The sequence below is a fragment of the Populus euphratica genome, unplaced genomic scaffold, assembly GCF_000495115.2.
Source record: "Populus euphratica unplaced genomic scaffold, PopEup_1.0 scaffold379.1, whole genome shotgun sequence".
NCBI lineage: Eukaryota > Viridiplantae > Streptophyta > Magnoliopsida > Malpighiales > Salicaceae > Populus > Populus euphratica.
Genome location: NW_011500147.1, coordinates 267,205 through 284,245, shown reverse-complemented (window position 1 = coordinate 284,245; position 17,041 = coordinate 267,205). Strand labels below are relative to the sequence as shown.

At 39.5% G+C, this 17,041-nt stretch overlaps 1 protein-coding gene across 1 annotated transcript; it reads right to left on the bottom strand.

The window, feature by feature from the left end:
* Positions 1 to 2,020: 2,020 nt before the first annotated feature.
* On the bottom strand, positions 2,021 to 10,389 carry LOC105110807 (peptide-N(4)-(N-acetyl-beta-glucosaminyl)asparagine amidase-like). The gene is made up of 16 exons (XM_011005970.1): positions 10,098 to 10,389; positions 9,925 to 9,976; positions 9,661 to 9,846; positions 9,303 to 9,389; positions 7,781 to 7,863; positions 6,730 to 6,843; positions 5,835 to 5,889; positions 5,598 to 5,684; positions 4,879 to 4,934; positions 4,464 to 4,523; positions 4,227 to 4,314; positions 3,372 to 4,112; positions 3,201 to 3,261; positions 2,712 to 2,814; positions 2,391 to 2,525; positions 2,021 to 2,303 (listed from the first exon to the last, which is right to left on the bottom strand). Exons 1-16 carry the CDS (start codon positions 10,175 to 10,177, stop codon positions 2,219 to 2,221), a joined length of 2,073 nt encoding a protein of 690 aa, XP_011004272.1. The 5' UTR covers positions 10,178 to 10,389; the 3' UTR covers positions 2,021 to 2,218.
* Between the last annotated feature and the right edge of the window lie 6,652 nt (positions 10,390 to 17,041).

Sequence of the window (17,041 nt, the reverse complement as noted above, 5' to 3'; positions counted from 1 at the left end):
CATGTTTTCATGATATGATGTTGCAACCAGACCCACATCTAAAACTATTGAATTTGATATTGCAGTCAGATCCACTTAAACTTGGATCATGCAAATTTAATGTTATTATTAATATTATAAATATTACTATTGGGTCGGGCATTGCAATTAAATTCAAGAATTTTAAGAATAACTTTACAAAAAAAATCTAATACTTTTAAATTTTATTTTTTTTAAAATATTTTTTAAGTAAATAAATTGACCTGAAGCAGGTCATGTAACTAGTTTGAATCTAAAAACCGTATTCTATGTAGAAATTGATGAAGATTGTTTTTAAGGAAAAACAAATCTAAACACTTAGGCATTTGCTTATTGATTTTTCACATACAATAAACCTTTTAATTTTTTATAAATATAAAGTTATTTGATTTGATTAAATTAATCTAAATTATTAATTATTAAAATAATACTATTTTAAAAAAATTATTTGAATTTTGATCTAGTTGTAAGTTAATTATCATTTAATTTTATATTTTATTTGATATTGTGACAGTGATTTTTTTAAAATATTTAATTTTAATTTATAATTATATTAAAATAATATTTTTTTAAATTTATTTTTAATATTAGAATGTAAAAACGATTCAAAAATATTAAAAAAATAATTTTTTTCAAAAATATTTTTGAAATGAAAAAAAAGAAAGGAAAAAACTCTTAATCTGCCGACAGTTTTAAAACAACTCTAGATTGGATTAACCTGCAACTTCTGCTAAGCTAGGTTATCTTCCTAGTTCTTGTTCTGATTTAGCATGCTGTCCTCCTTGAAAAATTATTAAATGAAACTGGTCCATTTAATTAGTTCATGCATTAATTATTGGTTAATGTAGAAGTAAATTCATACAACGTATGAGTCTGGTTTACATGAACAAGATACGTCAAATATATAGTTTAATTCTCCTATTTTTCACGTTTGATTTCATGTATATCTGCTTACCTCCAACTCTGGAGATGGCTTAAACTAATTTCTCACCTATGGATCTCCAGGTAAACGAATTTGAAGGAGGAGGTGTAGCTTTTGGGCTAAGTTGTTCACACATGAATCCAGACCCAACTTCCATAACTATACTCTTCAAATCCTGGATTGAGAGTCACCGCCAGGAGCCCATTGAGCACCCACCCCTGTTCAGCATCAAGAATTCTAGTCTGGAAGAAGTTTATCTTTTTTTATTATATTTAGGTTTGAGTTTTTATGTGCACGCCTATCATTTCCGTAGTGTTTTACATGCCTACTGAGTTTACTTCATATTCAGTGGGCCGTGGGATTAATCATAGTGCGTACAAACTAGTCCGGACACCCACCTAAATAAAAAAAAAAATTAACGGCAATGCAGAAACTCCCTCGGTGAAAATGGTCACAGACACGTTCAAGTTCTCTGATTCAGCAATCAAGAAATGGCTTGACGAAGAGCATGATCAATGTGCTAAAGCTACTCCTTTTGAATTGCTAGCTGCACTTTTTGGGACACGGGTTGAACATGGCTCCCTTTCTTTATTTTTTGTTTAATGATAAATTGTCCATGGCCATTTAGGATAGGTACTGAGTGAAAAAACAAAAAAATCAATTATATTAAGAAAACCAGAAAAAAAAAATTGAAAAACATAACCATAATAAAAAAATTATTAAAATTTTTAAAACACCAAGTAATTCGATTTTAATTTTATAAACCTGAAATAAAAACAATTGAACCAAACCCAACCTAAACTGGAAAAAACAGAACCAAACCAGAAAAACCAAGACAAACTGGAAAAAACTAAACTAAATTAAAAAATAAAACCAAACAATTTAAACCAGTTTTTTTAAAAAATAACCAAACTAAAACCAGTCGGTTTAAATCAATTTTAATTTTTTTTTTATTTTAAAAAAACCAATTTGATTTATTTTTTTATAAAAACCCGAACCAAAAATAATCACTCCAACATCCTACATATTCAAACATCCTACATATCGCTTGATTCGGTATGTCTAGGCAAGACAATGAAATTTGCTGAAATTAAACCACCTAGACTGCCCAGAAATTGGGTCATTATGAATACATATTGACTAAATACGGTGACCCATATGGCAAAGCATTGTGTGATTGCTTGCCTCTATGGACAAATATTTATTACCAAGTAAGTTATACAATAGCATCAAAGTCTGGAACAGAGCGTCAGCACATTGGAATCTCTCTTATACAACTTAATTGCTGCTTGCATACAGATCTATGCTACCCAATTGTAGGCGTGAATTTGATTGAACGTCTCTGGCAGCTAGAAATTGGAATCTGTCATGTTATAACTTGTTAGATCAACGATCACGAGGAACTAAAATGTGGAGTGCATGTAAATTGGTTTGGATCAACAGGATTTACCTGAAAGTGATGCATGGGACACTATCTGAATTAATCTTAAATGATTTACGCTGAAAACGATCTTTGAACATCTGAGAAGTTTGTTTATCCAGAATACGCCAGCTAGAACCACCATCATGACTACCCTCGACAACCCTGTTAAGAAAACAACCAGAAATCATGAAAGCGAATAACATATAAATTTGCGACAAACATGTAGTTGTGAGAACTATGAAATAAATGCAGAGAGAAATTGTTCACATGGCGCCAGATGAGAACTATGAAATAAATGCAGAGAGAAATCGTTCACATGGCGCCAGATGGTTGTTAATAGAATATTACCAGTCCATAGGGTCTCTCTCTGGGGCATCATTAGCTGACATTATATCATATGCCACTAGTTTGTGCATCTGGTTGTCTGATAGTTTATAAACAATCCAGCAACCTACGAGAGGCATTGTTAAAATACATCAGATATGTTCAACAGGATCATCAACATTAATCCAACATTTGTTTCATGCCAAGTACAAAGAAACAACTGAGAAACGCAAGAAAATTTAACTTAGGCATCTATATTCCAAGCTTTGATTTTTCAGATGTGTTCAACAGACCAAATCTGCATCCATGGTTACTCGGGCTTAAAGTCTATGATCACCAACAAAACACGTGCCATTTTCATATTTTTTTCAATTCAACAAGACAACACCAAGCACAGTACATTGAGAGCACAGAATGGAAGGATCTGTATCAAACATTAATAGTTCAACATCACAAGATTTTCTAATATGATGTACATTACCTCTCGCTCCATAGAAAAATGATGTACATTACCTCTCGCACCATCTGGTTCTTCCCATTTAGACGTGCGAAGTCCATCAAATGCTGATGTGGCCTGAAATTGTGTTAAAAGTGGAATGATAGAGGAACTTTTAGGAGAATTCCTACATATGAGCAAAAAAGTAAACTGAAGTAGGACAACTAGAGAAACTGGATACTACTCACAATTCCAAAAGGAAGTTCCTCGCCACTTGCACGAACACAACCTGAATGGATCCTATTCAACTTTATTAGCGGCCAGGAAAGAGAAACTTTGCTTATGTTGTCAAAGCTGTTAAGAACATTGATCAAATCATCCAACGCATCCAACACAACAGGCAGTCCTAAAGAGGTGCTGACAGGGTCAGCAGCCAAACAGATGTCCACTTTTCCATCAGTATCAATCTCTCTCTTCAATGACAGAGCATTTATTAACTCGTCAAAATATGGCAGCAAATGAAGAATAGAAAGGTTTATGGAAGTTCGCCTGGTTTTATAGGACAAATTCCCAAGTTCCTCCAAAATTCCTTCGAATATCTTCAGTATTTCAACAATTCTTGATTTGGGAAGAGAGTGGTCAACACAACGAGAAAGGAGCGGGGAAAATGCATTGTAAGTCTTTGTCACATGCTCATCTACGCATACACGAATGGGACATGAAGTATGACTCAAAGAACAATTATCATGAAAACCAATTTCTGATCTTGCAATGCGCCATTCCCTGTTCCCACTTTGTCTACTAGGCAATGAGACTGAAGAATCATTAGTGGAACATAAAGATCCCTCAAGCTCTTCTGATTCAATCTTATCACGCTCTTCAAGTACAGAAAGGATTTGAGTTGGAAAGCTTCTTCTGCATTCTCGAGTCATGCTATGGAGAGTAGCCAACAAATCAGGCTCTGTGGTAATGTTTCGTCGGGATAGAACCTGCAAATTTAGAAATTCTTTTGGTCGAGAACTCAACATAAGAGAACATAACATTGTGCATGAAGAAATGGAAAAACCCACATGAAAGAATGGCATTTCAATAGTTAAAATTACCTCAACCCACTTCCTTGTGTAACGCTTAGTGACGTCATAAACTCCATCTTTTGCAAAAGCAATGATATAGTTCAATTTCTTATTCCACCTACGAGAAAAGAATGAAATCAGATTTATACAAAGCATGTTCAGAGCCAAAATAGACTACTGAAGATCCTGAAGCAGGGCAGAAGAAAAATCATTCAGTAGGCACCCATGTGCATACATGTAGATCACATAGATGAAGTAAAAAATTACCCCTTCTCATATCGTAATGGTCTGTCAAACACTCCTGAACAAGGGTCAAGATGCATCCATCTGTATAATAACATCACAGAGTACATGTAAATGACGGTTACCATGACAGAGCATGGTTTAGCTTAATTATTAGGGACTGTTTGTTTTTGTGTTTCAAAAGTGCTTTTGAAAAAAATTAAATTTTTTTTATTAATTTTAAATTAATATGTTTTTATTATTTTCAAATCATTTTAATGTGCTGATGATGTCAAAAATAATTTTTAAAAAATAAAAAAATATCATTGGTATACATTTTGACATGAAAAGCTATTTAAAAAGTAGCAACAACTACACTTCCAAACAAGCTCTTACTTCTATAGAATGCTTTTGAAGAAAATAGACGACATCATTTTTATATTTTTTTAGTGAAGCTTACCTGCCTAGTAATTCAGAAAAGCACTCGGTCCAAACATGATCAGTGAAATCCACGATCTGATCAAACACAATATGGGAAAAGGTCATATACTGACTTTCATCATGGCCAAGTTCTTTCATAAAACAAAATTTGAAGCCCCCTCAAATTCTTCCACATTATTACAGTGCATGAACACAAGCATGCCCATTTGAGGACATCCAGAAAACAAGAGATTCCTCGATAAAGGGGAACAACCTTTTCAAAGTATTTCATTTTAGTTCACGTTTCACAAGGTATTGTATGGGAAGCCATGATTTTGAGCCCAAATACATTCCAAGACACAAGAAGTAGTCTAGCTATCTTCTAGTCCAATGAAAATGTGTCAAGTTTTCACCAGAATTTCTTGACTACATTCAAAACACCTTGAAAACAGACAAAGGTAATGCCCATATATTAAGCTACTTCGAATTTGTAATAATATAGAAAAATAACAGAAAACTTTATTGTTCTTCACAGAACCCAGGTAGAACAAAGGTAGTGCCCATATATTAAGCTATTTTGGTTTTGTAATAATATAGAAAAATAACAGAAAACTTTATTGTTCTTCACCGAACCCAGGTAGACTTCTATCATTGCATTCAGTCTTTACATCAGAAAAGATTGATCTAACAGAACATAGTCTGTCCAAAGTGAGATCCTGCCATTTGGGTGTTGTATTTGAATTACAGAAACTGACTTACCAGACGAGATTCATAGCCAAAAGCACGACAATAAAGAGTAAAGCAATTGGCCCATTCCCCACAGCGACCCCTTCGAGTTTCCACGAGCTACATAAAGAGTAAAGCAATTGGCCCATTCCCCACAGCGACCCCTTCGAGTTTCCACGAGCTACATGGTGAAAGAGGAGAAAGAAGAATAAGACAACAGGGAAGGAGATTATGAAATATAAACTTGTCAATTGGCTTAAGTAAAAATACCTTTAATGGATCATTGTAGCGTGGGAAACGGGTAATTCTTGAACAAGAATTGCAGCTGAGATATTCCCATGACAGAGAAAAAAAAAGTGAGGGGTGATGAACATGAGAACATATGCTTCTGTGCAGAGGAGGAAATGAAAACCAAATAATCATGGCAAACCAATCTACCCAAGACTGCTATTCATCATCAGAACAAAGATGTGTGTTGCACACACTTCCCTGTTTAGTATCACACATGTCAGCTAGCTATTTAGTTTCGATTTTATTCCAGAATCAATAAAGCAGATTGGACAACGAGATCCTCAATAGAACACTATTTACAAACTATAAGCAAGAAGCGGGGGGATCTTTTCAAATAAAAAACAGCCATATGTCATGTGAACATGTTGATACAGGTAGGGATGGAACTGAGTTTAATTTTCTGGTCAATTATAAACAATGGGCGAGGGGGCAAAAAGAAGAAAGGTCTGGCCACGGTGCAGACTTGCCCTTTGATATGCAACATCAATTTCAAGAGCTGTACAGCTTACAATTTTTTAAATTCCCATATATGAATGACTACCATATAAACTGTTATCAATACACACAGCGCTGATCAAGTAAACAGCTGGCTATACAAGTGAGTAACTTGTCATGAGATCATTTGATACAATAAACATCACTAAGAATAAAATACATGTTCAAGCTTACAAACCAAAGGTATTAAATACAAGACCTGAACTTGGGGAATAGTTTTTAGGGGCTAGGAGGACAAGTGATTAGGAAAAATAAATCAAACAGGAAGTCTAAATAAATCATGAAGAAACAATATATAAGATTAAAAAGAAAACAAAATAAAATTCCAAAAATTATGAAAAAACCCAAAAATAACGAAAAATATAGACATGGTGCCTACCGGTAAAGTTCAACTCGAGCTGCTCCATATTGAGTTTCTGAAGGAAGCGCAGCATCCATTCCTTGCTTAACGGTATCATTGCCACAGCCATCACAAGGAGGTTGACTAACCCACCTACAATATCAGAAGATGGCAATCATACATTGGCAACATTTTTAATTCTGCTGGCAACCTGTTGTAAGAAACAAGAAAAGAAATATTTTCGATTGAAAATTAAACACTAATTATTCTGTTTGTGGTTGGAAAACAAATACATTCACATAACTATTCCAAGGAAACATTTTAAAACCTTTAGATGAGGAAAGCATCTCGGGTACTTACTGTGGTTCAAAACCATTTTGGAAAACTTGGAGAGAGAATCAAGATTTCTAGACATATAAAGCCATCGGCACATATATGCATTGTGTGCATAAGAAGCACCAAACTTAACAATGCAAAAGATTCGAACCAACTTAAAAAAAAATATAGATAGAGCGTTCTTTGGAAAATAAACAAAAAAGTGTCGAGCAAGAACAGCAACCATCCGCTGCTTTCTTACTGCTGAAAGCCTTCTCTTTTATAAGAGGTAAACTTTGTTGCAGAAGTTTGAAGCAGAACCACTAAATACTTCCAAAACTTCATATGTTGGAATCATTGATGCTTGTTTCCTCCTTGCTCAATACATCCTAAACTTCTAGCAAATAAAGGCCATATCCAAGAAATTAAGATCCTATCAATTTAATCACACTTTCCTGCCATCATAAAGCAAAAAAAGTAAATTCCATGTTTGCTCAAGAGTTTGTTACATCAACGAGGAACCATCCTCTGGTGCTACTCATAACATGAGATATCTAGTCCTAAAAATGATCTTCCTATGAAAATAGTGTCATTCTATAAACATAACATACACAAGAAAACAGTCTATTTACACAGAGTATAGTTCCTTACTCGGAGTGCTTACTTGTAAGTTGTGCAAGTATTTATTGCTGGGATATGTGACTATTTATTAAGCAGTATTTTGTTAATTTTAAGGGCAAATCCAACGTAAAAACAGAAAAGGAATGAAAAACACCTGAATGATTGTTGGAACCAGAAAAGCAGCTGCAGCAGGAAAGCATGGTCTTGTTCGGTTTTTGATGGTTTAAAGTTCCCCTCCTAAAACAAATTTATAAAATTACCAATTACCATGGCATATTAGCAGAGCAAACCCTAGAGGTGAAATTATTAAAACACCTTAAACCAGTTTGATCAACATGAACCACCTTTCTTATTTATTCCAATTATGACGTGGTTGCAATTCACATTGAAATATAAGAGTAGATAAGAAATTGCAGTTGAAAACAAAAAAAAAATACGAGGATAAAACACGAGTCAGCATTGCAAGACAATCATAAAACTAGCCGAGGTCTCCAAGTTTTCCATCCAACAAACCTGTAAATAAAAAACTACGACTACTAATATACTGCTGCCAATAGTTCTACTGAGCATCAAGATAACCACAACGATGCGAGAAATCCTTTAAATATTATTTCCATTGCAGTCGGGCGCCCACCATGAGTGATGCGTGTGAGAGAATGTTTTTGAATATACCATATTTATACCAAACTTCTGTCCAACTTAATTTGTTCTGTTCAACTGTAGTTCAACACAGGTCCAAATAGCTGTTCTAAATTGTTTTGATACTAAGATAGCACAATTAATCAAGTTTACAGCCTATAGATTGTATTTGAGGTATATTTTTTTTTAGATTAACGTAGGTGTCCGGGCCAGCTTGGGTGCACCACGACTAATCCTATGAACCCTGAAGTTAACGACCATGTAAGCCTCCAGTCGCGAGCAATATTTAAGGTATATATATATATATATATATTTTTTTGGATTTACGTGGGGTGTCCGGGCCAGCTTGCGCGCACCACGACTAATCCCCACGACCCACTGAATACCCTGCAAACCCAGCAGACAGGTAAGGTAGCGCGGGGCTGACAGACATACAACTCCAAGGCTCGAACCTGTGGCAGTGGAAGGAGCAAATCCTCCGGCCACCGCTAGGCTAATGCCGTGGGTGCAATATTTAAGGTATATTTGATTGGATAGTTAATGCATCTAATAATTAAATGTGAGACAAACTACACTGAGAATTTTATTATGCTAAAAGCTGTCCAAGGGTATTTTAATGATTTAATCAAACAGTGAAGGGTTTTATGTCAACTAACTGTTTTGACACCCTAATGCACTTTTATATATAATATTATAGGTTAAGAAGGTGATGAAATCAAGGTGAGTCTGAGTTCAGGTTCATAAACAATATTCTATAACGGGAAAAACAAAACATAAAAAACACAAGTGCTCGACAACCAAAACAGAGGGACTTTAGCTGCATGATTATTATATAAAAGAGACTGAGCCTCTACAAGCAATGAGGGGACAAAAAAAGATAGAGAACGAAACAAAACCTCTATACTCATTGTGACACGTCTATCAAATTCCATTAGCATTATTCTGCATTTATTCTTTAGCCAATGACTCAAATGTTTAGCTTCCTCATCACTATAAAAATAAAAACAAAAACAAAAAGCCATACAAAAAGAAAAAACCTTTGCCAGAGAAACCAAAGCTTTCTCCTCAAGCTCTTCTCTAGGAACCGTCTTCCGTGCTGCCTCCTGCCTCACTGGGTCTTCATACTGTATCAACAAGAGGCCAAGTACTACATAAATACTCTCTTGGAAATTATCCCTATCTAGTGTGCGAGTGATTTAACAATCGATCACAAACAAATAAATAAATAAAAATAGATTGCACGCTATTTTCCTGTTGAATGAACAGATTGAAAAAAATACCTTTTTTAATTTTATTGGGAAGAACAAAATGAAACATTTTGAAACTCAAATCTCTTTTTCAGTAACCAAACAAATGAAGAAAAACAAAAAGATCAACCTCAAAATTTGAAATTACCATTTGAACTCGACTGATATAGGGCCGTATTTTCCGCCCAAACTCTTCACTGTGTCCACTCACTGCAAGCTCTTGTACCTTGACTTCCTTCTCTTCCTCGTTGATTTTTATCAATTTGAGTTTGTTAGAAATGCCAGTGAGATCAGAATCGTCCGATACGACCCGATCATCATCTTCTCCGGTGATCTACAGAAAAAAACACCAATAAAAAGAAAAGCACACACACGCAAGTGTTGATGACGACGCAAACAAAACAACAAAAACCTTCTGGAGATGAGGAGGGATTGAAGTGAGATAGAAAAGCTGGTTCTTAAAATCCTGCAATATTAGCCATAACAATCAAACAAACACTACTGTTGATTTAAATTGAGAGAATTGTGTTTTCGAGAGTGAGAGACTGACTTCAAGGCCGTCGTCAGTGTCATAATCGACGTCGAAGATCAAGGCCGTCGTCGGTGTCATAATCGACGTCGAAGATGGAGTCGTTGTGGCTGATGATGAATTGGCGAGCTACCATCTTTACTGTTTTTTTTTTCCGCTCACTTTTCTCTTTGAGAGAGAGATTAAGAATTAAGAATTAAGAATTTTGTATCGGTTTATTGAATTAATGGTTTTTTTTTTTTGTTTACTTCGGAGGGAAGGTATTAGATTCTTTTTTCACCGTACCGGGTCGACACAACTAATAATACGATAGATGAAGAAGCTTTCTCCCCCAAGTAAAAAGAAGTTCGATTCAAAAGCAGACTTTAGGCTAGCATGTGCTGTCTCGTGCTTAGTCTCGCTCAGGAGGTACACTTTTATTTGGATTGAAAGTGACTAATCAAAAGCATAGCATCTGTAACTGAGGTACATGAGGGCCTATGTAACTGAGGTACATGAGGGCCTATTCTCATTCTGATCAGTGAAACTAATAGTCACTTGAGTCACGGAGAAAGGGAGTTGAAACTCCACCACTTGTTATATACAGAATATAGAATCCATCGAGAGTTTGATGATACCTTAGCTGGCTGTAATAACAAAAGCGTAATGAACCACATCCTTAGTTCTTGAGCACCACTCTTTCTTCTTGTTGAGGTCAGTCCAGTGCCCCTGCGCCCATTAAATTGGCACGTTCTAAAACTGAAGGCGGAGTGAAGTGACCCGGGTGAGAATCGGTAGCTGTTAGAATACTAGTAGCGGTGTGACTTTCTTCTTGAAAAGACTGCTGGAAAGCTAGACTGCTTTAGTACTATCGCGTAAGCCCTTTCTTGGGCAAGTAGTGCTTTAGCAGGACGAAGAAGAGTTCGCAGAGCAACTCTCTTTAATCAAGGACCAAACCTTAACACCACACCGGTTGAACAACTAGCAGAGAAAGAAGACTGAGATCCTGGATGAACTAAGAGAAGGTCGCAAGAAGTGAGGTGAAGGTAGAAAAAAATACGACTTAAAGTCAGTGTTCCACGTGTTAAGAAGTATTAAACAATCCCTGGCTTCGACTTGGTAAGAGAAGAGGAGTATTTATTAGGAAAGCCTAGGGCCAGTTGTTGAGAGGCAGCACTCAAGGTTAAGTATAGGATTGAGCTTCAGAACAATCCAATCCCACCCGGATTCCATATTCCATTCTCTTTGCTCTCGTTCCTTTCAGTCGAGCTCAATTACATCGACCCTCTAGGAAGTCCTCGATTGAGTTGAGGAAGGAAACTTCTCTTCTAGTTCTAGACTAGGAATCCGGAAACTTAGGAAGAGAAAAGTAAGATGATAAGATGCCAGTTTAAAAGGTCCGTTATTTCGTGCCCCATTTTTGGATCAGTGAAGAATGTATTCGAAATTCGGTGTCCAAGTGAAGTGAAACGACGCCATCAGAAGCACAATAATGATCTCTCGAGTCGGGATGATGGCTATTCATTGAGATAATCAGATGCAGACTCGCAGACTTAATGGAGCTAGCGGTAGTAAGATTTGGTATATTTATTGGCTTTAGTAGGCGCAGGAATTACATGATCTACAGATACAGAGTTTCCTTCATCTGATGGCATTTCAACAATTGGCATTGCCTCATATTCAAGGAGTATGCGCGGGAGTAGACATGTAGAAATCGACATTGAAAGTCAACGGGTACTCGTCAGGTAGTATTCCCAAACCTCGCATTGGTAGCTCAGATTGGGTTCAGGAAGCTAGGCAGGAGCCCGGTGCCATCTCAAAACGCCTTCTCTCCATCCTCAGAAGGAAAGTCGAATCCCAGGAGCGACGGGTACATCTGAAATAGGTTATGATGAGAGAGGGGGTGAGCGATGGATAGCTTTCATTGAAGATACCGGTTCTTTATTCCTAGATGGCGAGAATCAGCCCTTTTCAGCGCTTTGGGTATAGCATATATGTTGGTGAGAGAATCGATTTTAGAATCAGAATTCTCTATTTCTAAGTAAAGAAATCCAGCATTCGAACTAAAGAGATGCATGGATACATTTCTTTCTCGATGCGGATCACAGCCTGGTTTCGTAGCCCAGGAGGGCCGAATAGAAGTCTTCCTCCTCACGCTTTCTACTAGTCGGATAGGTAGCTTCTGCCTATAGGATAGGATAGGCCCGTCTTTGTGTTTAGGCTGGATACATTTTGTTACAGTGTTAAATATGCACCGGTGCACACCTAGGCATGCTGTCCAATATCAGGCCTGAGGGTGCTGGCAGCCATGTTAATAATGGGATAAATCAGCAGCGCAGATTTATACGGCTGTAAGTTTGTCAAAGAGAAATGCGGGGTAGCGCAGGATGTTGACAAACATAGGCTTGGCGATGGAATGTTCAAGCCAGACAAGGAAACTCGTCGGGAGCATAGGCTGGCGAGAACTGGGGCTGTCGAGGAATGCGGCAGCATAGATTGGTGAGGTCTATGGGCTTGGCGATGGAATGTCCAAGCTAGACAGGAAAACTCGTCTGGGATATGGGCGGACGAGAATTGGGGCTGTCAAGGAATTCAGCAGCGCAGACACTGGGAGCTTGCGCGCAGATGGGAATTCGGCAGCGCAAGATTTGGCTAGCTTGCACGCAGATGCGAATGCGGCAGCGAAGGAATTAGAGCCTGCACGCAGATACGAATGCGGCAGCGCAGGAATTGGGGCCTGCACGCAGAAGCGAATTTGGCAATGCAAGATTGGGGCCTGCACGCAGTTGTGAATTCGGCAGCGCAGGATTTGGGGCCTGTACGCAGAAGCAAATTGGGCAGTGTAAGATTGGGCAGCCTGCACGTAGATGTGCATTCGGCAGCGCAGACATAGGGGTCTGCACGCAGATGCGAATTTGGCGACTGGTACCCAGGGTGCGCACTCGGCAGCGCATAAGAGCTTGCGTAAGTTAGGGGCTTGACTTGGCAAGATCTAAAACTTGGACGATGGACTGTCCAAGGCATGTGGGTGATTTAGCAGCAGATGAAGCTAGAGCTGGCAAATGAAGCTGTCAGGCAAGCATGCAGAAAGTGGGAGCATAACTGGGGTGTTTCCAAGTTGCTGAAATCATGAAGCACATGGGGGAGGAAGTTCTCCACTATATCCCGGAAATAGGGATATGGGTGAGCCACAAATGATCTTGGAGATCATAGGGGAGTAAGTGCCTATTATGTCCTGAAATATGGGGATCACGGAGGTGCCCTGCAGCTCACATACTTGGCTATAAATGGTGATGGTAATTCTTTGTTGTATAGGGAGAATACATAGAGAATAGAATACATAGAGAGGAAATAACGTATGTAAACTTGTTGGTGTAGCATGTGAATTCTGTGCATAGCACACGTTGTGTAATCCTTTGTTGATGAGATAAATAAAGGTTGAGAGGTATTCTTGTATTCTCAGTGTGCTTGGTTAAGAGCAATTCTACTTGTGTATTCCGCTTGTCTTTAACATGGGAAAGTGGGGAAACCTCTCGGGTGAGGGAAACACTTAGTTAATAGGCAAACACGAGTGGATAGACGAAGGAAGGCTGAGTCTAGCGAGGAACTAGGCTGCCGCACGGGTTTATTTGCGTAGTGAAAAATTACCCCGTGACAACTGGTATCAGAGCACGGTTGCTTTCTTGGCAGAACAGTGAGAATGATTCTGCGGCCAAATCAACGGACTGATTTGGGAGGGCTACAACTTATGCCGATGGAGAGGCAGATTTCAGTGCAATGATCAGCGATGAGAATGTTGTTGTTTCTCTAGACAAATCGATGAGACTGATTTGGGAGAAACATTGCTGCTGTTGATGGACTGGTAGAAACTTGAGGATAGAGCGCAGTTCGCGTTCATGACGAAACGATGGGCTGTTTCGTAGCACAGATGCTAAAGGGTTCTGTGGGGCAGATCGAAGGCCTGATTTGCCTAAAGCCATTTTGAGGAAAACTTGCGAGCGGGTTTTGGGCAGGGTTAATGTTCAAATACTTGTGGAGTTGGGTGGCTTAATGAATTTATGGGTAACGCAAAGTAATGACAAGGGATCAGATCAAAGTGGATGCTGATTCGGCCATTGAAATGTCAATGGAATGGCAGACTAGAGAACAAGTGCCAGCGATGGGATTGCTGAGAGTTTCTAAGTTTTTGTCGAAACCTAAAAGGGAAGGGTGAGACGAAATAGAAGGGGCAATTCAGTGGGAGAGAGCTTAAATTTGCTGCTAACGATGGAAGGTCAGACGAGAAGGCAAAGTGGTAAGGGTTCAAAACTGAATTTACATTATTTTTCTCTTGCAATGGAAAATTACTTTGTATGGGATGGTTGCCCAACAAAGGGAAACCTTGATGCTGTCAATGTGGAAGATGTTGTTGGGGATGTGACATGTGCAAATATTATGTGTTTGCTTGATGACCAAGATAGAATTCAGTCGTCATGGGCCAGCATATCGGTGAGGATGCTGTCTGGCCCTGCTTGTTGCCTTGTAAGGGGCAGAACTTAGGGATTTTTGTGCATCATCTTGACGAAGGAATGGTTAGAGTGTGGGAAGCAAAATCCAGTGATGAAGTTGATGAAGACTTGGTCGAATGGCAAGACAAGTTTGCCAAGATTTTATGACTTTACTACCTTAGGGGAGGCAGAATTGGTGTCTTCGATGAAGACCTGGATGATGGACAATGCAGGGTGAAGAAGACAGAACAATGCCAGAGATGGGCTCTAGTTATGTTGGGACCAAGATGGGAGAGTTTCATACCTATGATGATGGAGAGATCATGGTTTAACTCTAGGTGTGAGGATGCGCCAACGAAAAACATACTGCATAGAATTCAACAACGATGGATTGCGGCAGTCTGGCATAGGCTGAGATGAATTCGGCAGGAAGAGTTGATTGTTGTATAATGGACAAGTATGAAGTATTGCAATTTAATACTTGTGGTATCGGGAATTCGAGGCACCTTGACGAAGAGGACAGATTGAGGTGAAGAATTCGGCAACCAAATCATTGAGGGATTTGGTTGAGGAGCTGAACTAGATGGACTTAGTTTGGTGTGTTGCTTTGGAGGGGAAGCATCATAGAGGAGGCAGTACCGTGGGGGTATGTCTCAAATCATAGAGGAGGCAGTACCGAAGAGGCAGTACCGTGGGGGTGTGTCTGAAAAGTCTGCACATTGATGAAGAACTGTCTAGATGACAGATTCAACAGCCGATTTAGTGGGCTCGGCTGAGAAGTCAAGATCATCGATGAAGATGATTTTGAGTGCTGTCTTGGAGGCAGTACGAGTGGCTATTCTATGCTTTGCGACAATGGATGGTTACAGTGATAGAAGCAGAACGCTAGTGGCCTTTGTTGAGATACAGTGTTATGAGTTTTCGGTGGACGAAACATGCAGCGCAGGTGGAAAACAATAGGGGCTATTTTGCGTCAGCGAAGTCTTGTGTGGGTGATGAAGTTTCCGGGGCATGACAGTAGCACATGGGGGAACCAGGTCAGACCAAATTTTGATGCTGGGATGCTATGTGTTTGTGCCATGGTAGGTTGCAGATGGACTGAGGACCTTGCCGAAACACTTCGACATGAGATGGAGTTGATCAAAGGATGAGGTTGGTACTAGAGCCAACTGCAGTGTCTCATTTTGGTTACTTGTAGGTGAAATATGAAACAGTTGAGGAATGATGGGTTCATATGAGAGTTCTTATGATTATTTGGCGGGGGTTTTGTATGGTTGTATTTTGTGAAGGAGGGGACGGATTCCTTGGGTGTAGATGTAGCATCCAAACTTAGCGAAAAAAACATGCTTGCAAGTATAATGTGTTTAACATTTGTGGAAAACCAACGAGCCAAAAATAGAATGTGTCACAGTTTGGCTTTGAAACAGGTTGATGAAATTCTATGGATAGAATTGTTGTTGAATGTGGACGAAGCCAGAGAGACTTCATGGGGATATACATGGAGGGTGACAAGGAACAGATGCGGAGCAAAGGGTACTTCAAATCTGTCTGACGAGGGCGTCGGGTTCTTTTGGTGGGGGTGGTTTGTTACAGTGTTAAATGTGCACGGGGTGCACACCTAGGCATGCTGTCCAATACCAGGCCTGAGGGTGCTGGCAGCCATGCCAACGATGGGATAAATCAGCAGCGCAGATTTATGCGGCTGTAAGTTTGTCAAAGAGAAATGCGGGGTAGCGTAGGATGTTGACAAACATAGGCTTGGTGATGGAATGTTCAAGCCAGATAAGGAAACTCGTCAGGGGCATAGGCTGGCGAGAACTGGGGCTGTCGAGGAATGCGGCAGCATAGATTAGTGAGGTCTATGGGCTTGGTGATGGAATGTCCAAGCTAGACAGGAAAACTCGTCTAGGATATGGGCGGACGAGAATTGGGGCTGTTAAGGAATTCAGCAGTGCAGACACTGGGAGCCTGCGCGCAGATGGGAATTCGGCAGCGCAAGATTTGGCTAGCTTGCACGCAGATGCGAATGCGGCAGCGAAGGAATTGGGGCCTGCACGCAGATGCGAATTCGGCAGCGCAGGAATTGGGGCCTGCATGCAGAAGCGAATTTGGCAATGCAAGATTGGGGCCTGCACACAGTTGTGAATTCGGCAGCGCAGGATTTGGGGCCTGCACGCAGAAGCGAATGGGGCAGTGCAAGATTGGACAGCCTGCACGTAGATGTGCATTCGGCAGCGCAGACATGGGGGTCTGCACGCAGATGCGGATTTGGCATCGCAGTATTTGGCGACCGTACCCAGGGTGCGCACTCAGCAGCGCACAAGAGCTTGCGTAAGTCAGGGACTTGACTTAGCAAGATCTAAAACTTGGACGATGGATTGTCCAAGGCATGTGGGTGATTTAGCAGCAGATGAAGCTAGAGCTGACAAATGGAGCTGCCAGGCAAGCATGCAGAAAGTGGGAGCATAACTGGGGTGTTTCCAAGTTGCTGAAATCATGAAGCACATGGGGGAGGAAGTTCTCCACTATATCCT

Coding starts and splice junctions, on each gene's coding strand:
- LOC105110807 (XM_011005970.1), bottom strand. CDS start 10,177: ATGGTAGCTCGCCAATTCATCATCAGCCACAACGACTCCATCTTCGAC. Junction 9,847..9,924: donor TCCCTCCTCATCTCCAGAAG/GTTTTTGTTGTT, acceptor TTTTTTCTGTAG/ATCACCGGAGAAGATGATGA. Junction 4,524..4,878: donor TTTTCTGAATTACTAGGCAG/GTAAGCTTCACT, acceptor GTTATTATACAG/ATGGATGCATCTTGACCCTT.